Consider the following 21859-nt stretch of genomic DNA (forward strand, 5'->3'; position numbering starts at 1 on the left):
CAGCCAATAGTAAAGAGTGAATCTGTTCTGTTCATTTAAAGCTCCTGTGGAGAGACGCAGTCATGTGACCGTTTTTGTTTTGGCCTCACATACTGACCGTCCTGACGACGGTTGCTCGCGTTCTAATCACATGACTTGTCTGTGGTCGGGTCATAAATTCTCCCCCGTCTCATCCGGAGCCAGACGGGGTCAGACCGATGTTCCTGATGTTCCTCCAGTTGTGAAAAGTTTCTATGTTCCCCGTTAAAACCGCGGGCACATCAACGTTCAGGTAACAGCAGCAGCATAAAGACACAGGACCTCAGGACGGGGCTGGGGTCTGGTCCTGGGTCTCGTGCCGTCCTTCGAGCGCGTTGGTCAGATGGTCCGTCCTCCGTCATGTCCTGGTTCCGGATAGAGTGAGCAGGACCAGGTCTGAGTGGTTCCGCGCCGGCGTCTGCGCACTGGTTCTGTTCCGGCCTGAACCAGAGCTGCTCCCGCTGGGTCAAGACTCTGGTTTGGATCTGGTCCGACTGTAGCACTTCTCACACGAGGCTAAATGCAGTTCATTTATAAGATGAATCGGCTGAATAGGGCCTATTCAGTTTAGTCTGTGGCATCCACCCTGGTCTCTTTTTCTTTTTTCACATTTGAGTCTGTTTTGAGGACTGTGGTGGATACTTCTGCCACCACCACTCCATAGTATCATTTCATTTCATTTACATAAAGTTAATTACATTACACATACTTTAATTCCTTTATTTAGACTTTGAGTGCACACATTTTAGTTAATATAAGTCTGACTTACACATTGGCTACGTTCAGACTGCAGGGCTTAACGCTCAATTCTGATTTTTTTGTGAAATCCGATGTTTTTTCGAGGTCGTTCACATTTCCAATTAAATGTGACTTGTATGTGACTCCAGTGTGAACGTTAAACGGCCCAAAAGTGTCCCACATGTGACACTGGAGACACGACGACGTCAACCGCAGCGAGCGTCTCTGTGTTTACGGAAGTTGTCCAAACATGGACGCGAGCATCGAGCACCTGGAGATTTTAAAGTTCCTCTCGTACCGGAGCCAGAACATGAACAACTTACTTGTTTTAAGGAGGAGATTGAGAAGGAGAAGGACGAGGTTTTTGGTCGTGGTGTTTTGTGGGACAGCGGCAGCGACGTCCGTTGAAAGGAACGTGTGGATGTGGAGACGGAGCCAAGAGTGGTGAGTGGTGATGTGCTTCACTTCAGTGACACGGAGTTCATTAACAATTTTCGCCTACTTCAGCGCAGAATAGTGACGTTTGTGGCTTGTTGATAACGTGTAGGTGGATGAATGCACTTTGGCCGTTCAGACTGAAGTCACATGTCAAAAGATCAGATATGTATCAGTTTCAGGAGCACATATCCAAGTGTCCTGGGTCACATTTGAAAAAACTTGATCTGTGTCGTTCAGACTGTCATTAAAAGATCAGATACAGGAACATAGGGGCCAAAAAATCAGATTTGGGTCACTTCAGGCTGCAGTCTGAACGCAGCCTTACTGAGCACCGGATGAAGGACCCTCGGGAGAAACCATCATGACTCAACAAGGAGGGGGGGAGCACTATTTACTTCGTTTTTATTAAGTTAGTTTGTTTAGTTTGCTTTAAGGTCATTTTATTATCACTTATTATTTTCTGTATTTGACATATTCGCCTTCTTGGGTTTTTTTTTACTAATTTTGTGTAATTCCTCCCTCTTGTGTTCAGTTTTAGTTGGTCCTCATGTACCGTATTTTCCGCACTAAATCAGACTACATCAGAACTAAACCAGAACTAAAACCAGAACTAAAACCAGAACTAAGATTAGGACTAAAACAGGACTAAAACCAGTTCTAAACCAGGACTAAAATCAGGACTAAACCAGAAGTAAAACCAGGACTAAACCAGGACTAAAATCAGGACTAAAACCAGAACTAAAACCAGAACTAAAATCAGGATTAAAACCAAGTCTAAACCAGAATTAAGATCAGGACTAAAACAGGACTAAAACCAAATCTAAACCAGGACTAAAACAGGACTAGAACCAGGACTAAAACAGAACTAAACCAGAACTAAGACCAGGACTAAACCAGAACTAAACCAGAAGTAAAACCAGGACTAAACCAGAACTAAAACCAAGATGAAAACCAGAACTAAAACCAGGACTAAATCAGAACTAAACCAGAACTAAGACCAGTTCTAAACCAGGACTAAAATCAGGATGAAACCAGAACTAAACCAGAAATTAAAACAGGACTAAACCAGGACTAAATCAGAACTAAATCAGAACTAAACCAGAAGTTCTAATCCAGGACTAAAATAGGACTAAAACCAGAACTAAAACCAGGACTAAAATCAGGACTAAAACCAGTTCTACACCAGTTCTAAACCAGGACTAAACCAGGAACTAAACCAGGACTAAAACAGGATTTAACCGGGACTAAAGCGCAGACTGTGATTGATTGATCGATGATTCTGCATCATTTTGAGTAAAAAAAACATCAAATATTACTGATTTTCACTGGGCTGGAGCCTTTATGTTTGTACTGACAGTGAGTTTTTTGGGGTTTTTTTTTTATAAATAACCCGGATGTAAAAAGCATCTGCCTTAAAAAACATACATTAATTCAGATTCTTTAAAGTACCAGTAGGTAATGAAACAGTCTGAAAAAAGAATCCCGCGTACTGGACGGTGGCTATATGATTTCGCGAGTAAGAAATGTGATCTGCGTGTGTGTTTAGATGACCTCCCCGTTCTCATCGCAGAGGTCAGAGGTCAAGTTCAGCTCTGGTACAAAATAACTGAAACCACGAGCGTTGCCTGGGAAAGGAAACTGAGACGGAGAGAAACAGAGAAACAGAGAGAGAGAGGAAGCACCGTGCATCTTAAAATGTTACAAAACTGTTTTACACGAACGCTATTTCCACCCGAAATACTGACGTCCAATAAATTTTAATGTCATTCTTTTTTTTGTTTTTATTTGCAAATTATGCAGAGCTATTTTATTTTATATCATTTTTTTTATTTTGCTCACTGTGCTCATTGGGCCCTTTACTGTGAATTCAAACTAATTTAACCCTCTTCCAGGCAGACGTTGCAGATTTGCAACAGCTAAATGCCAATTACCTACTTACTCCAAATCCATATTTTATGAGCTTTTTTTACTCAGGAGCCTTTTCTCCCATCCATGCAGATAAACGTGGACGATGCAGACTGTGCAAGAATTTGTCAGAAGTGCGAAGTACTTTTGTTGTTTACAAAGGATAAAAATTGTTTCTTGGAGAACCACATGAAAAAGTGATGTTGTTGTGCCACTGTAAAGCTGCTACACTCTGCTTTATGTTTTCATTGTTATGAAAAGTGGTAAACACATAAAGTTAGTGTTCATATCATTTTCAGTCTTCAGTGTTAATTTCCCACACCGGACCAATGCTGCAAATCTAAAACATCCCAGAACACACTGGATGTGAAGGTCTCTCTCAAAAAAAAGTCAGGATTGTATATTCGTACCCCATATGATCATTTTCCCCAAATATCAGATTTTTTTCTGTTACTAAAATTTAATTTGGCTTAACCCGATTTTTTACTTTTTTTTTTTCGGTACATTTACAGAAATCTGAGTGTAAGTTTGAGTCTCTGTAGTCTGTTTATACACCGTCCCCATTCCCTCTGTGCTCTCCGGCCCAATTACAGCCGTCCAATCAAATTTGTTTCTTTCAGTGTTGCGTGTGAGACAAAAGAGCTCATTGGTCACTGTCATTTTGAACAAAGTCACATTTCAAACCTTCTCCATGCCCTCTCCGAACTACCAGTAGATCAACGGATTTCCAGGTTGGTGCACTGTCTGGTACCTCTTCCAAAGACTCCAAGAAGGAAAGATACTTTGCACTGCTGTTCGACTCGTAGGTCAACACAACAGTGAGAGACCTGACCCCGACCCGAAGGGACACTTATTCACCAGGGTGAACTCCAACACATGGAGGCTGAGCTGTGAGCATGTTCCAGTCCCTGTATGACCGGAGCAGGAGCTGTGTTCATTGTCTGCAGTAAGTCAGACCTGTTCCCGGTGCATGTTGGACTCCGCCAGGGCTGCACTTTGTCACCGGTTCTGTTCATTGTATTTATGGACAGAATTTCTAGGCGCAGTCAGGGGCCGGAGGGGGTCCGGTTTGGGGACCACAGGATTTCATCTCTGCTGTTTGTGGATGATGTTGTCCTGTTGGCTCCATCGAAGCAGGACCTGCAGCACTGGGGCGGTTTGCAGCCGAGTGTGGGATGAAGGATCAGCTCTTCCAAGTCCGAGGACATGGTTCTTGACTGGAAAAAGGTGTCTTGTCCTCTCCGGGTGGGTGGGGAGTCTCTGCCTCAAGTGGAGGAGTTCAAGTATCTCGGGGTCTTGTTCACGAGTGAGGGGAGGACGGAGCGTGAGATTGACAGGTGGATCGGTGCAGCGTCGGCAGTGATGCGATCGCTGTATCGGACCGTTGTGGTGAAGAGGAGCTGAGCTGAAAGGCAAAGCTCTTGATTTACTTTTTCAATCTACATTCCTCCTCTCACCTCTGGTCATGAGCTCTGGGTAATGACCGAAAGGACAAGATCGCGGATACAAGCGGCTGAAATTAGTTTCCTCCGCAGGCTGGCTGGGCGCTCCCTTAGACATAGGATGAGGAGCTCAGTCACACGGGAGGAGCTCGGAGTAGAGCCGCTGATCCTCCACGTCGAAAGGAGCAGCTGAGGCTCGGGCATCTGTGCCTGATGCCTCCTGGGCGCCTTCCTCAGGAGGTGCTCTGGGCATGTCCCACTGGGAGGAGGCCCCGGGGAAGACCCAGGACACTCTGGAGGGACTATGTCTGTCAGTTGGCCTGGGAACACCTCAGGGTCCCTCCGGAGGAGATGGAGGAAGTGTCTGGGTTGAAGGAAGTCTGGGAGTCCCTGCTTAGACTGCTGCCCCTCGATCCAGCTCTGGATAAGCAAAAGAAAATGGATGGACATTTCAAACTTTTGGGGGAGCTATGGAGGTGCACTGGACAGTCTAGAGGAGGCTAGTGTCCCCCTGACAACCCCGGCACCGCCCCTGCTCCCTACAACTGTACAACAACTCACCCTTATGTAACAGAAACCCTTTTGTCCTGTCAATCACTATTTTATCTTTGCACTAAGGTTTCTCTCTTGAGGTGGGTAAGAGAGATATAATTTATATTATGTGTATGGATTTTAAAAACACAGTGGAGCACTTCCTTCCTGCATCACCACACCACATGACATGACAGCACAAGGTCGAACAGAGTTTAAGTTTCAGTTTGAGAGAAGAACTCGGTCTAAATCTGCAGAGTTTTTGCTTTAAACATGTGTGAATGAAACAAAACACAACTCCAGGTCTGTTTGTGATGAGAAAACATTATTACATCGATCAAAAAATTGCAAAATATGAGCCATTTAAAAAGATTCTGTTCTATTATATGTTTATTTAATCACCCCCGAGGCCACACGAGGACACAGATAGAGACATGTTCGAGTTCAGTGGAGCCTCGTCTTGTGTCTGTTAGTTTGCTTGACCTGTTTCTATTGAACTGTGGAAAGACACTGAGACCACAAAGCCACAAAGACCTGCTAGCAACTCTACTCTACACTCATGCTTCTGTGTTTTTCTCACTACATTGTCTCTCTCTCTTCCTCTCTTTTTTAAAATAAAATGTACAAAAGTATTAGTATTTCTATTTTCGACCTTTTAAATCCAGATTATACATTTCACTATTTGTATTTGACCCATTAATCTGCCGGCTCGTCTGTTTCTTTACTAAGACCTTTACATAATTCATTGCATTTTTATGTATGTCTCTTTCTCTCTCTCAGATTGATGGTGGATGTAGGCTTTAACATGCCAGTAAAATTGTAACAGCAAGTGTGTATTACAAGGTTATAACAATAAATTGTAGTAAATGCATTATACATTTCAGTAGTAAAGTAAATTTATAATAAACCAGAACTTTTAATTAATTCAGTGCCTGTTCTAGGTTCAAATAATTTCCCTTGTGGATCATGAAAGTTTGTTTAAGTCTAAGGCTGCATTCAGACTGCAGCCTGAAGTGACCCAAATCAGATTTTTTGGCCCCTATGTTCCTGTATCTGATCTTTTATTGACAGTCTGAACGACACAGATCAGATTTTTTCAAATGTGACCCAGGACACTTGGATATGTGCTCCTAAAACTGATACATATCTGATCTTTTGACATGCGACTTCAGTCTGAACAGTCAAAGCGCATTCATCCGACCTACACGTCATCAACAAACCACAAATGTACACAAACGTTCTTCTCGTCATACGAAAATTGTTAATGAACTCCGTGTCACTGAACGAAGCACATCACCACTCACCACTCTTGGCTCCGTCTCCACATCCACACGTTCCTTTCAACGGACGTCGCTGCCGCTGTCCCACAAAACACCACGACCAAAAACCTCGTCCTTCTCCTTCTTTTAAAATCTCCAGGTGCTCAATGCTCGCGTCCATGTTTGGACAACTTCTGTAAACACAGAGACGCTCACTGCGGTTGACGTCGTCGTGTCTCCAGTGTCACATGTGGGACACTTTTGGGCCGTTTAATGTTCACACTGGAGTCACATACAAGTCACATTTAATTGGAAATGTTAACAACCTCGCAAAAACATCGGATTTCACCAAAAAAAATCTAAATTGAGCGTTAAGCCCTGCAGTCTGAATGTAGCATATGTCTAAGTGTTGAGTTTAGCTGAGTGGGTGGAAAGCAGCTTTTTAGAACAAACTTTGCACATGATGATGTATTTTCTTTTACTGTTTTTGCACATTGTCCTAGCCAGGCTGGTGCCATCTAGTGCCTCTGCTCAATTTCATTTCTCTCCAGCGTCTAGTTCAGGAATTGGAATACACTTAGACGATTTACAAGAACCCTCGAAGTTGTAGACCGTGCATCGGCCAATCAGAAAAGAGCTGTGATGCCATGACGTCAAACTCAAGCGTCTGTCTGTGTCCCTTTTGTGGAACAGCACAACAGTAAACAAAGCGTCGAGATGGATGTAGACGAAGACAGACATCACAGTATCACCGTATTGGAAATGATCTTTGTCCACACAAGTCGTTTCTGTGTCCGCAATCCTTCCCTATTCACACAGCTTTGAGCATGTTTGTTTACGTTTTACAGAAATGAAACTTAAATCCACATGGCTAATTTGCATAAACTGAGTGCTCAAAAAACTCAGCTCGCTCCTTGTACCTTGACACTGTTCAGCTTCTGTTGGACTAAAGGACACGACTCAGTGGAATGTGAGTGTTCTTTCTGTGACAGAGGGGTGTTCTGCTGATGGTGAGTCTGTTCTGTGTTTCTGTCGTGTTGGAGATGGTTCATGTTAAACTTTTCAGAGATTATATGTCTGCAGGTCAAACGCACAGACCGTTTATATGAATGAACATATATTCTAGCCTCTTAGCATTTTGGCGGTGAATTACTTCACGGTGCATAGACCTACATCAGCGTATCAGCGTTTTCAGGCGTCCACACAGTGCTGGATCAGATCTGTACTCAGATGAATTTGTGGGAGCTGGAGGCATCACATCGTTCCGTCTCTGGAGCAGTTTTCAATCGGATTAACACTACATCCACAACGAAAATGACTCAAATATGTACTGGTGTGGACAGGGCCTCATCAAAGACAAAGATGCTGTTGTCCTTCTTCCTACAGGATTTGGCGCATTACATACGTCACGACCAAATAGCAGCGATTGGTTAAATAAAAAAAGTACCCGCCTACTGTCGAGCAAACAAATCCTAATGCTGCGAGGTCAGACGGTTTCCACAAAGTGAATCTAGGTTCAAGTACTCAGTTTTGTTACTCATGTAAAAATACAGATACAAAGGTAAGAAGTTACTCAAGCAACCGTATCATATGAACAATTAAAGGATGAAATGTAGTTATTTTGAAAAAGAATTTAGCAGATTCAATTAATCGATTCAACTGACTTCTTCATTTTCCAGCTGCTTTTGTGTTTTTGTGTATTGTGTTGCTCAAAGTTGGGACGGAAATCTCAAATTTACATCTCCGCCATTTCAGCAGGTTTCAAACCATAAAGAAAAGCACTTTTAACTTTTCAATCCAGAACTAAAATGTAATGGAGTAAAAAGTACAGATACCTGCTCTCAAATGAAGTGAAGAAAAGTAGATGGTATCCTCTGTAAAATGTACTTAAGTAACATAAAGATGCCTAAAATTTGCACTTAAGTGTTGTACTTTTACTTGTGTACTTTGTTACCTTCCACCACTGAAGGTTTCACAATCTTTAATAGTTCTGAAATAGATCAAGGTTAGTCATGGTTTAGTTCTGGTTTGGATCTGACCAAGTCCTTTTTTAGACCTGCACTATAGAAATGACTCGATAGTTTGAACATGAATCGCACAGTTCCAGTTTAGGTCATTCTAAATGTTACCGAGGAAAACAAATATTTTCAGAAAAGGTGGTAGTAATTTTTGGAAATGTAATCATTTCTAGAGGTGTCAGTGCCTGTTACAAATCAATACACCATGATTAGGGATGTAACAATATCAAAATATCATGATATCGTGTCGTCAAAACTCTCACAATAATATCGTGGACTGTCACAATATATCGAAATGCAAGGTTTTTCACTTAAAACTTAAAAAAGAGAACTGCATAGGCCAGGATCGTTAACTTAATTTACTAGATAATAAAATAACTATTAAACACTTTTAAATCTTAGTTCTTTAGAATATGACAGTGATTCACACTGAAGACTGGTCAGGGTTAGTCTGATTCATCAGCTGGTCTCACTTCGTGGAAACCGTCTGACCTCACAGCATTAGAATTTGTTCGCTCAACAGAAGGCGGATACTTTTTTATTTAACCAATCACTGCTATTTGGTCATGATGTATGTCATGCACCAAATCCCGTAGGAAATAGGACAATTCTCTTTCTCCTTCTCTTTTTCCTCGAACTCGGGATTCGTTGCCAACACAGAATGTCTGGCTCTTCGCTGATTGGCTCAGACTCGCACTTCTGGGGTTTTTGCAAACTGTCTATTTCGATTCCTGACCAAGTTGCTGGAGAGAAATTAAATTGAGTGGAGGCACTAGGTGGAGTCAGTCCAGCTAAGTCAAGGTATTTAAAAAGGAAAAATTTGCATGTGTACTATCCTGTTAACCTCTTCAAAATATTTTTATTTATTTTTTATTTAACCTTTTATTTAACCAGGAAAAAGTTTCATTGAGATTAAAAATCTCTTTTTCAAGAGCGTCCTGGCCAAGAGGCCACAAAACTACAATTTCAAAACATATAAAAACATACATTCAGTATAAGAGAGCAATCAACACAAATTCAAAGATAGTTAAAACAATTACACCCTGAGGATTCCAGATCTGTTTTTAAAAATCTGTTTTTATAGATTCTAAGGAGACCAGCTCCTCCTCCTCTTTCCAGCCAGTATTGCGATAATTATCGTACTATGAGATGTATATTATGATATATTGTATTATGTTATCATATAATATCAAGATATTTTTACGTCCGTAATCATGATATATCCTGACACTAAAACAAAGGACGATGTTCTGTGATTTATTAATATTTACATGTTTAGTACAATTTCACTTGAACTAAATTTTATGAAATATAATGTTTTTATTTTTTAAATGATGAGAACAGTAAATGGAACTTATTTTTTCATGAAAAACATAACTTTTAAAAATCATTTTGAAAGCATTTTTAATTGATATGAAAATTGCTCAATGAATTATCGTGATATATCTTTTTTTTTAGAACTTCATTGCCAAAAGTGCAGAAATCACATGCAATTTACATTTTAACAAACCATAACAAGTGTTGAGATTAGACTCTAAACCCCAATTATATGTAAATAAAAACAGTAGACAGATGAGACATACAAATAAAAAACAAAACAAAAACAAAGCTCAGTCAAATAGAGACGGCACGTGTGACAATTGCCTTAAAAAAATATAATAAGTTAAAGCTGGACACCTAAATCATTTCTAAACGTAATAATTATACAAACTGACTTGATGACAATGTTTTAACTTTAATGTTTACGCATTAAAAATGTACCTGATGTGTTTTTTTCAGGCAGAATGTAGCTCACCAACAATGCTAGCAGCTATTGTTTTTAGCACAATTCAGCTGCTTCATATCTAATTAGTTACACGAGTTAAGTTATAAGAGGTTAAATAAACAAAATACTAATTAATTCCATGCATTTTACATGATGAATTTGTCACATTATAAGTATTTACAGTGTTGGGGAGTAACAGATTACATGTACCGGCGTTACGCAATCAGATTACAAATGATGAGTAACTGTATTCAGTTACAGTTACTGTTTCAGTGAATAGTAATTGGATTACAGTTACTTTGTTGAAATAAATGGATTACATGGTGGTATTTTCCTGTTTTCACATTTTCATATTTTGGGCCATATCCCATGTCTCCTTCCATACTGCACAAACACCACCAGTCTCCTGTGCGCCTCCAAACCAGGACTAACTCAGGACTAAAACCAGGACTAAACCAGTCCAGGACTAAACCAGGTCTAAACCAAGACTAAAACTAGGACTAAACCAGGACTAAACCAGGTGTAAACTAAGACTAAAACCAGGTCTAAACCAGGACTAAAACTTGGACTAAAACTAGGACTAAACCAGGTCTAAACTAAGACTAAAACCAGGTCTAAACCAGGACTAAACCAGGACTAAAACCAGGACTAAATCCAGGACTAAACCAGGACTAACCCAGGACTAAACCAGGTCTAAAACAGACTAAAACCAGGACTAAACCAGACTAAACCAAAACCAGACTAAAACCAGGTCTAAACCAGGACTAAAACTTGGACTAAAACTAGGACTAAACCAGGTCTAAACTAAGACTAAAACCAGGTCTAAACCAGGACTAAACCAGGACTAAAACCAGGACTAAAACCAGGACTAAATCCAGGACTAAAACCAGGACTAACCCAGGACTAAACCAGGTCTAAATCCAGGACTAAAACCAGGACTAAACCAGGACTAAACTAGGAACTAAAACCAGGTCTAAACCAGGACTAAAACTAGGATTAAACCAGGACTAAACCAGGACTAAACCAGGAACTAAAACCAGGTCTAAACCAGGACTAAACCAGGACTAAAACTAGGATTAAACCAGGACTAAACCAGGTCTAAATCCAGGACTAAAACCAGGACTAAACCAGGACTAAACTAGGAACTAAAACCAGGTCTAAACCAGGACTAAACCAGGACTAAAACTAGGATTAAACCAGGACTAAACCAGGACTAAAACTAGGATTAAACCAGGACTAAACCAGGACTAAACCAGGACTAAAACTAGGATTAAACCAGGACTAAACCAGGACTAAACTAAGAACTAAAACCAGGTCTAAACCAGGACTAAACCAGGACTAAACCAGGACTAAACCAGGACTAAACCAGGAACTAAAACCAGGATAAAACATCTTATGTTAAGATTTCCTAGTCTTTGCTTCTCTACAGTAAACAGTTGCTTATTCATGGGGATTTGGGCTCGACAGACAATTTAAATAGAAGAAACAAGAATTTTCAGGATGTGGTCGCTACATTCATACAGCATGACAAGATCAAGTAATCCAAAGTATTCAGATTACATTACTCTTTAAGTAATTTAATGGATTACGTTACAAACTTCATTTTGGGGTATGTAATCTGTAATCTGTAGGGGAATACATTTTAAAAGTCACCTTCCCAACACTGTGTATTTATCATTTAACGTCATGATGACAAACGATACGATACATTTACATAAATCAGTGCATTTTTAAAAATAACATAATGATGAAATAATTATAATATACAGATTTATATTTATTTTTATCCGATTAATTTACTACATTTTATTTATTACGTTAAAAAATATCTATACATTTACGTTAGAGGATATTTATTTTATTATTTTTTCCCCCGATTTCCTACGGTATGACGACAGCTGACGTTTCGTGACCAACTCGGACGGACAAACTTTTCAACCAATCGAACGCGCCCCAATCTCAGACCTACATACGTCGTGACCAATGAGAGTTCAATTCCTGGTTCGCGTTATCCAATCAGAAGCCGGCGTTCGGTGGAAGAGGCGGGCTCTGGCGCCTGCTGGTTTTGCCCAGTCCGGATGAAGCAGCAGCAGCAGCAGCAGCAATGTGCGAATGTGGCAACCGAGGCGCAGACAGGGAGGGGTGTTAGATCCACCAAAACCGGGGCTTTTTTTGGTCCATTTTCCTTTAACCCTTCATTTTTACAGCCTGCGGTTCATGCTGGATTACGTCTGGAAAGTTATTTCGCGCCGTAATCCGTTGTTTGGTGACCGGGACCCGGAGCGTTTGTGGCACGGATTCCTCCCCGAAAGAAAGAAGCCTCAAAAAATGGGCCGATAACGCAAAGGTGTTGTGCCGTGAAGCGATTATGACTTTGTGGGATTATTTATTTTAATTTATTCCCCCCCTTCCTTTTTACCCTGTCCCCTCGTTTTGTTAATCTTGAAAATTGAACCCACGCCTTGCAGCTTAAATTTGCGAGAACAAGGAGGGTTATACTGTGCTGTACCAAACGGGACAAAAAAAAAAGAGGGACTAAACCATGGAGCAAGCCGGTATCCTGAAAAAGTTCATCCAAACCGTGAAGGAAATGAGCGAGGGAGACGAAGACAGGGGAGAGGACAACTTCGGCAGCGACTTTATGGTAGGTCAAAGCGAACGTGCGTCTTGTATTCCAGTTTTACGCACGGCTTTCACCGCTCCAATCTTGCGTTTCCTCCCGTGAAAAAAACCCACCCAGCCACCGCACCGACCCCTCCCCGTGTCCCGAGCCCGTGTCCGTGCCCCTTGTTCCCGGGCAAGAGGTGAGACAAGCCTCCCCTCGCCTTCCTTTCTCTCCTCCTCCCTTTTTTCCCAGTCTGTACTTTACATGGCGGCCTAGCATTGTTTCGGTATTGGCAAACCCACCGCGCACCGGCTGCATGCTTTTTTAGAAAATAAACAAAATCTCCACTACTTCGTGTCACATTTTACGCCCCGGGTTACGTTTTAAATAATGTAGTTTGACGGGAGATTTTTTTTTTTTTAAACTTGCGTGCGACATCCCTGGAGCCATTACGCACACAACTTCAGCTGCCAAATAAGCAGAAATACCTAAACATTCCCGGTATTTCTCACATCATAACATCGTTCCTTCTCCCGCTGAATCCACAGAGCGCTGGCTGTTTGACCTATATCGGCTAAATCTTGTTTGTAGACTTTACTTGGGTCCCTGGTTAAGTCTAGAGGAAGTCTTGTTCTGTGATATCTCTTATCTAGATCGAGCTTTGATTAGACTTGGAAGATGGCCTACATACTGGGTGATTTTAGCCAATTAGAACACGCTATAGACACTCAATACTTTAAAAAATATTATACAGTATTTCTATTTTATCTGCGGTTGGCAACTTGATAACAACGACAGGAAATAATGGCTTAAAAATGTCCATAACTTGCTTTTTTTCCTAAGGATTTGTCGTTTCTCTGCTGGGATGTTCCACAGTGTGACATTAAACAGCTATAACTTAAATTTATTCAATTACAAATGGTCTTAAAGCTTAAAAATACCAAGAAAACAGGCGATCTGACTGTGAGTGGGGTCGTTTCTTTAGTTTGGTCTAAATGAAAGTAGAAAGGTTTTATGAAGACATTCCCGACAAAATAATAAGCGTCTGACGGACAATACTTTAATAATATTATACAGTATTTCTATTTTGTGTGTGGTTGGCAACTTGTTGGCAACTTGTTAACAACGAGAGGAAATAATGGCTTAAAAACGCACTGGTTTGTGTCCATAACTTGCTTTTTTTTCTGCGGATTTGTCGTTTCTCTGCCTGGGATGTTCCACAGTGTGACATTAAACAGCTATAACTTACATTTATTCAATTACAAGTGGTTTTAAAGCTCAAAAATACCAAGAAAACAGGCGATCTGACTGTGAGCGGGGTCGTTTCTCCACAGATCTGACTTGTAACTTGGTCTAGTTTGATTAAAATGAAAGTAGAAAGGTTTTATGACCACATTCCCGACAAAATAATAAGGGTCTGACGGACAATACTTTTAAAAATATTATACAGTATTTCTATTTTGTGTGTGGTTGGCAACTTGTTAACAACGAGAGGAAATAATGGCTTAAAAACGCACTGGTTTGTGTCCATAACTTGCTTTTTTTTTCTACGGATTTGTCGTTTCTCTGCCTGGGATGTTCCACAGTGTGACATTAATCAGCTATAACTTACATTTATTCAATTACAGGTGATTATACAGCTCGAAAATACCTTGAAAAAGCTTTTTTTTTCTGCGGATTTGTCGTTTCTCTGCCTGGGATGTTCCACAGTGTGACATTGGAACAACTTTAACTTACATTTATTCAATTACAAGTGGTTTTACAGCTCAAAATACCTAAAAATCAAGTTTCTGAGTGTGAGCAGCATCGCCTCTCCACAGATCTGACTTGTAACTTGGTCTAGTTTGGTCTAAATGAAAGTAGAAAGGTTTTATGAAGACATTCCAGACAAAATATTAAGCGTTTGTCGGAGCCTCGACCAGAAACGTTACACTAATTACGTCTAATATTGAAGAATACAAAAAATAAACGGGTCAAATGAAAATATTTTTAGCTCGTCAACTCCTCAGTAACTCTATAATTTTGTATTAGCAGCCACTCAAGTCGTTTGTTTTTGTTTTTGTTTTGACACTCAACAAGGACTTTCCACCACTTGAGAAATAGTTGTCATACCATTTCTAGACGACTGATTCTATGACATTGATTTCTCTTTTAACTGTGTCTTACTGCCAGAGTTACATGGTTATATTTATGTCCCGTCAACGCCCTTTCTTACTATTCCAAACTTTATTTATACTACTTTTGTTCCTTGTTTTGTTTCGCACCAAATCTTCGTCCGTTTCCGTTTTGTCCGTTTCGCTTACTCAGCATTTTGATAAAACGTTTTCTGATCCTGGCCTCATTCTAGTGTTGTTTTGCTTTGTCTTGAATGTTTCACAGTGTGGCTTTAAACGTTTCTATCTTCACGGAGACCGAACCGGACCGAATTACAGTTACGGGTCAGATCTGTGGAGAGGCGAGCCCCGCTCACAGTCCGGACGTGTTTTTCTAGCTGTTTTTGCGCAATAAAACCACCTGTAATTGACTAAATAAAAGTAACGTTGAGCTGTTTAAAGTCATACTGTGGAACATTCCAGGCAGAGCGATGACATCTCCATAGAAACAGGAAGGTGACGGACGTTTTTAGACCTGGACTATAGAAATGACTTTATAGTTTTGACATGAATCGCTCAGTTCCAGTTCAGTTTTTAGTTCGTTTTTTTTTTTTTTTTTAGAACACCAAATATTTTCAGAAGAGGTGGTAGGTTTTTTTTGGAATTTGAATCATTTCCAAACTTGATTGGACTTTTCGACAATTTTTTTTAAATGTTTACTGATCAGAAATGTAACAGAAATTGTGTTTTGGTTTACTTTTTTGCACAATATTTCTGCGTATTTACACTGTCAATCTGTATCTAACAAATTTCAATGCTCACGACTTTTGCTTTTAGCCGAATTCCAGCTTCACTTCACTACTTTCGTCCGGTATTTTCTGAGTTATACTAAGCGAAATGTCAGTTAGACCTCCAAAAGCTATTGATCTGTCATGTTGTTTGAAGATCTTTGGTCCCGATCATGTGAACTCGCGCACACTCCCCTCTCTGTGCTTCCATACTTCTGGTTAGCTGCTTGCTGGAGCTTGCAACATTCTTTCTTGGGCCATTTCATAACATTTCGTTCTAGCTTTCCGAACTGCACTTTTATCAACTCATACAGGGCTCCACCAGTCCGGACAAAGCCGCCGTAGACTGAAGCAAGCAGGTCGCATGCTCTCCAAAAAGGCAGAATGTGTGTAATACTCGGCGAACTAGGTGGGGTTAGTGTTGTGCCCGCGAGCTAAAGTTTTCAGAAATGCAGCGAGTGAAATGATCTGTACCAAAGAGCCCGTATTACGCCGTTTTCCGATCTGCGTTATAATGTTGTTCCCTCATCACAAACTGTACCTGGAGTTGTGTTTTGTTTCATTCACGCATGTTTAACACACAAATAAGTTTCCAAGCTGCAAAGTCCCCCTGAAATGTAGTGAATCTATTTACATATTCTTTAAAAACACATTTTTTTTCATTATATTTATTGTATTAATTAGAGGTGTAACGGTATCGAAGTCTCACGATACAATATTGTCACGGTATGAACCTCACGGTATGATATTTATTGCGATATCGTGGGAAAGCTCACGATATCATGGGGAGGTTCACGATTAAGGATGTAACAATATCCAAATCTCTCTGTACGATATTTTCACGATATACATCTCACGATATGATATTTATTGCGATATTTTGTGAAGGCAAAACTGTGAATATGCTACTTTTTTCTCCTAAAATGCCTTGACAAGACTTAATCCAAAGAACTAAGACAGGCATGTCCAAACTATGGCCCGGGGACCAAATGTGGCCCTCAGACACATTTTTCTTGGCCCTCAGACTTCCAGGTGAATTGGCCCAAATTACCTTGCATCAATTAAAAAAAATATTTTTTTACTGCAAGTTTTTTGAAAAATCTACTTTGATAAAGCTGATATTTAATATTTAGTGTGTGGTTTTAAGGATCTTGAGCATGAATAAAGACTGATGGTTCATTCTAATGTGTTAAACATGCACATATTTCAATTATTCCCTGTATTAAGCCCCAGTCTACAGCCCTCGATCGACCCTCTGCTTCATCTGTGTTTGGAGATGTGGTCCTTGATGAAAAAAGTTTGGACACCCCTGAACTAAGACTTAAAAGTGCTTAGAACTGTTATTTCTTCTTGTAGTCTGCACTGAAATGGAGCAAAGGATCATGGTCTATGTAGTTCCCTCTGTCTTTTTTTAATCTATTGCTGCATCATAACTAAGTCGATATATTGTGATGGTCCACGATATTATTGTGAGATCTTTGGCGATACGATATCACAATATTTTGGTTGTTGTTACATCCCTAGTATTAATTACACATGCAAGTTACAATATATCTCAACACATTTGTTCATGTTGAGCATAAGCAACGAGCTCGGACTTTGAAGCCAGAGGGACGTAATAAATATCGTAGCGTGAGATTTGGATATTGTTGATTATTTGAATATTGTTGATTAATCGAAGACCTGATTTACACCTAGTGAAGTCCTGATTCAGTCCTGGTTTTGTCCTGGTTTAGTCTTGGGTTTTAGTCCTGGTTTAGTCTTGGTTTTAGTCCTGGTTTAGTCTTGGTTTTAGTCCTGGTTTAGTCTTGGTTTAGTCCTGGTTTAGTCCGTATACGGTGCAAAATTCCGGCATCTCGATCAGTGTTTCTTCTCCACAATAAATAATGCCTGTGAATTGATGACAGATTTTTGACAGTAGTAATATCGCAACAAATATCGTACCGTGAGATGTATATCATGAAAATATCGTACAGAGAGATTTGGATATTGTTACATTCCTAATCGTGAACTTTCCCACGATATCGCAATAAATATCGTATCGTGAGGTTCATACCGTGACGATATCGTATCGTGAGACTTGGATATCGTTACACTCATAGTCTGTAGTAAAAGAAGGCTGTGGATGAGTTTGTACTAAATTTAAATTATTCCTTCTTGTAGTCTGCACTGAAACGGAGCAAAGGATCATGGTCTATGTAGTTCTCTACGTAGCTATTGTTACGCCATAATTATTGATTTAAAGGTGCACTGTGTAACTTTTCTGGTGGAGCTTGCGTCAAATGCTTTTCTACATGGAGATGTTGTTGCTGCCTCTCTTTTTTTAAATTTGAATCTTTATGATTATTTATGTTTTGATTAGTTTTTATTATGATTTTAATGTATTTCTTATTCTGTAAAGCACTTTGAATTACTCTGTGTACGAATTGTGCTGTGCAAATAAACTTGCCTTGCCTATTGCTTTGCCTGGAATGTTTCACAGTACGGCATTAAACCTTTCTATCTTCATGGAGACCAAAGCTACAAAGCTACAGGTCAGATCTGTGGAGAGGCGACCACACTAACAGTCAGAATGTTGTTTTTCTAAGTATTTTTGAGCCATAAAACCACCTGTAATTGAATAAATGTAAAGTAGAGCTGTGGAACATTCCAGAGCAATGGCATATTCATAGAAACAAGCAGGTGACCCCCCAAAAGAAAAGTTACGTAGCGCAGCTTTAAAGCAATACCACGATATTTCTGTTATTGTCGCATCCCTTAATTGTAAATATCGAGTTATTTCGTTGGTCTCGAGATGATTCCTCCTCACCGTCTTACTCCGGGGCAAACTTAAAGCTGATTAGTTAGATTTAAATTCTTCTCCGGTTAATTACGCGATTTATTTCTGGAAACTAAATCACTTGACGCTGCTTTGTTATTATTGCCTTCTTCTTTAGTCCTCGGGCGAAGTCTTCTCTCGGTGGCAAATCCAGAAAGTGCAGAAAACTGAGTCACCAGCTCGAGTCTGATCGCCGTTTCAGGGCAGCAGATCTAAGCGTTTGCCGCTCGGGCTGGACGGGACGGGAATAAGGATTAAATTGTGACGTATTTAAAGGTGCATTGCGTAGCTTTTCTGAACGATCTGCCCCCTGCACGTCCGAACAGCCCCCATAGTGGAGAGTTTTAAGTCTAGTCTTAAAGGTTGTATGGAGGATTTTTTTTTTAGTTTCAAATTGTCATTGAAAGTTTAAAATACCATTTCAGAGACGCAGCAGCCTTGTAATTATGATTAAAAAAAAAAGAAAGAATGAAAATCTATCAGTTGTGGACGTAGTGATGCCAGATAAACATCAGCCAATAGAAAACGAGGCTCCCTCTTTTTCTATTGGCTGTTAGGTTGTCAGTCAAACTCCCTACATTTTTAGTGTCGGCGCTCGGGGAATTATGTGGTTTATGCGGCGGTTCTTTGAGGCTTTTTCAAACTGTAGCTTCCTTGCAGTTCGCACAAAGTTCACGACCAGTTCGCCGCGAAAGAAAGTCCGAAGGGTCTAAAAACTGACGCGTCGGTCGCTAAAATATTTCCAGGCAGGTCACTTCAACAGTGATTCTGGACATGCACTGGATGTAAACAAATGTGATTTCTAGAGTAAAGAGGCGGGAGGAGGAGATGTTTCTACTGAGGAAGGTGGTGTCACACATGCACAACATTTGAAAAAGGACGGTCGCTGTATTTCGCTTCCCTTAAAAAATCCTCTATACAACCTTTAAGACCTGTTTTTATTCTCTGGCTTTTAACACCGTGTAAGTCGTGTGGCTCCTTTTTTTTTTTTTTATGGGTTTGCTTTTATTTGATTTTACTGGTTTTATTGTTTTAGGACCAATATGATCAAATTTGAGCAATTTACCTTTTGGTTTTCTTCACGTTATGATCTCTGTGCAGCACTTTGGAAACTGCTTTGTTTGTAAAATGTGCTACAGAAATAAAGTGGATTTGGATTTGGACAATAACTCCAGATCTGAACTGTAATGTAGTGTAGAGCTGGTTTAATAGGTTTAATCTGTACTAGGGATGTAACAATAACCGAAATATCGTGATATCGTATCGTCAAAAGTCTCACAATAATATCGTGGGCCGTCACAATATATCGAATCACAAGTTTCTTTGCGTAAATGCAGGTTTTATAGCAGCAACAGCTTATAAACATCGAGAACTACATATCCCATGATTCATTTCAGCGCAGACGACATTGCGATGATATAGTATTGATATTGTGGGCTGCTGTAACGATACATTGCGAACATTTTTTGGTATATTTTGCTAAATTATTTTGTTACAGAGCTACGGTTTTGTTGCTTCTTTAGTGGAAGGAAACTCTTTTATTTGACACATTTGATATATTCACTGTTTTGAGTAAAATGTTTGTGTTTCATATTAAGTTTGCATAAGAAGTGGTTTAACACAGCCATGATTTTTTAGACTTTATTTTTTATTGAACCGTATCAAATCAATTGGAAATATATGTTACTGAATTGTATTCAGTCGAAAGCTCATAATCCGTGTGTCATTCATTCATTAGTTTTTCAAAATAAAACCAAAAATAAGAAAACGAAAAAGCTGATAACGTTCCCATTTCCATGACTTAAACTGCGATGCCGGATTGAACCAGGACTGAACCAGGTCTAAACCAGGTCTCAACCAGGTCTAAACCAGGACTGAACCAGGACTGAGCCAGGACTGAACCAGGACTGAACCAGGACTGAACCAGGACTGAGCCAGGTCTAAACCAGGTCTAAACCAGGTCTAAACCAGGACTGAACCAGGACTGAGCCAGGTCTAAACTGAAACCAGGTCTAAACCAGGTCTAAACCAGGACTGAACCAGGACTGAGCCAGGTCTAAATCAGGTCTAAACCAGGACTGAACCAGGACTGAGCCAGGTCTAAACCAGGACTGAACCAGGACTGAGCCAGGTCTAAACCAGGTCTAAACCAGGACTTAAACCAGGACTAAACCAGGTACTGGGACCGGGACCGGGACCGAGACCGGGACCGAGACCGGAGACCGGGACCGGGACCGGAGACCGAGACCGGGACCGAGACCGGACCGAGACCGGGACCGAGACCGGGACCGAGACCGGGTTCAGTCCGTATGCGGCGCAAAAGTCTGGCATCACAGTTTAAGTCACGTGAACAGGAAACAGCTGTTATCAGTCCCGGCCTGGTCCTGGTCCTGGTCTGGTCTTGGTCTCAGTCCCGCTCTCTTCCCGCTCTGGTCCCGGACCTGGATCAGTCCTGGTTCAGTCCGTATGCGGTGCAAAAGTTCGACGGCCGTTATCCGTTTTTTCCATTCTTCATTTAAACACAAAATTGAAAACTGAAAAAACGAATCATTATCTGTTTTTTGCTTTTGGTTTTGGAGACAAATAATAAAGAAAATTGTTCTCTTTTTCGTTTTCTTATTTTTGGTTTTATTTTGAAAAACAAATGAACGAATGATACACAGATTATGTATCATATCATGGTCTGCGTATCGAATCGTCAGCGACTTCTTACTGATACTCAGCCTTAGTATCCATATATAATTTTTATCCCACATATTTTTTTCTAATTCTTTCTTCTGAGCCCTGAAGCAGCCCCACATGAAAGCCCCATAAGATGATCTGAGAAGCTTCTAGCAGCGTCACCAGCTCCAGAGGCGTTCTCCTCCAGTCTGACTCAACCACCACTTTAACTGCCTATTGTTGTTTAAATTTAGAATGTGTTTTATCGACATAATTACAGCTGTGGAGAAGGGCACAGGCAGCACCCACTACGCTCTTTGTATCTGTGCCATAAGGACGGTGCAGGCCTGGCACTGCAGCATCTCTAACATTCTCCATACGTCAGCGTGAGAGTGGAGCCAGAGCCGGCATTACTGTCATACTTTGGAAATGACGAGAATGACTTTTCACTTTTCTGCCTTTTCACCTGCTCGTCTCTTATGGATTACGGAGCTGTTACTGCTGGTTATGGTCCAGAATGTTCCAGTGTGTCGTTGAAATTCTCAATCTTATGGCGGCCGACGGGGGACAAACGCACCGCAGTGGCCCAGTGTGTCTTAGTTAGAGAAATAAAGGTGTAGGTTTAGTCTAAGCCCTACTGATTATGTGTAGGTTACTTGTAAACACTAGGGTTGGGCATGATTAGTTGATTAATTGATCAGTGATCATTAAGAATTTCGTCGATTACGTTCATTTTTAATCAACAAACCGAATGTATGTTGCTGTGCGTAGTGTAGGGTG

General features: G+C 40.5%; 1 protein-coding gene across 3 annotated transcripts in view; it reads left to right on the plus strand.

Annotated features, from left to right (window-relative positions):
• Positions 1–12204: 12204 nt before the first annotated feature.
• Positions 12205–21859, plus strand: part of ptpn12 (protein tyrosine phosphatase non-receptor type 12) — a 153665-nt gene continuing 144010 nt past the window's right edge. For all 3 annotated transcript variants that reach the window (XR_008632169.1, XM_055153534.1, XM_055153533.1), the window contains exon 1: positions 12205–12758. Coding sequence is in view for 2 of the 3 variants with exons in the window: in XM_055153534.1 (XP_055009509.1) it covers positions 12657–12758 (102 nt within the window). In the remaining variant the exon portion in view is untranslated. The remainder of the gene's footprint in view (positions 12759–21859) is intronic.

This window comes from Boleophthalmus pectinirostris, unplaced genomic scaffold, assembly GCF_026225935.1.
Source record: "Boleophthalmus pectinirostris isolate CB_2022bp ecotype Guang Dong unplaced genomic scaffold, ASM2622593v1 HiC_scaffold_18, whole genome shotgun sequence".
Taxonomy (NCBI): domain Eukaryota; kingdom Metazoa; phylum Chordata; class Actinopteri; order Gobiiformes; family Gobiidae; genus Boleophthalmus; species Boleophthalmus pectinirostris.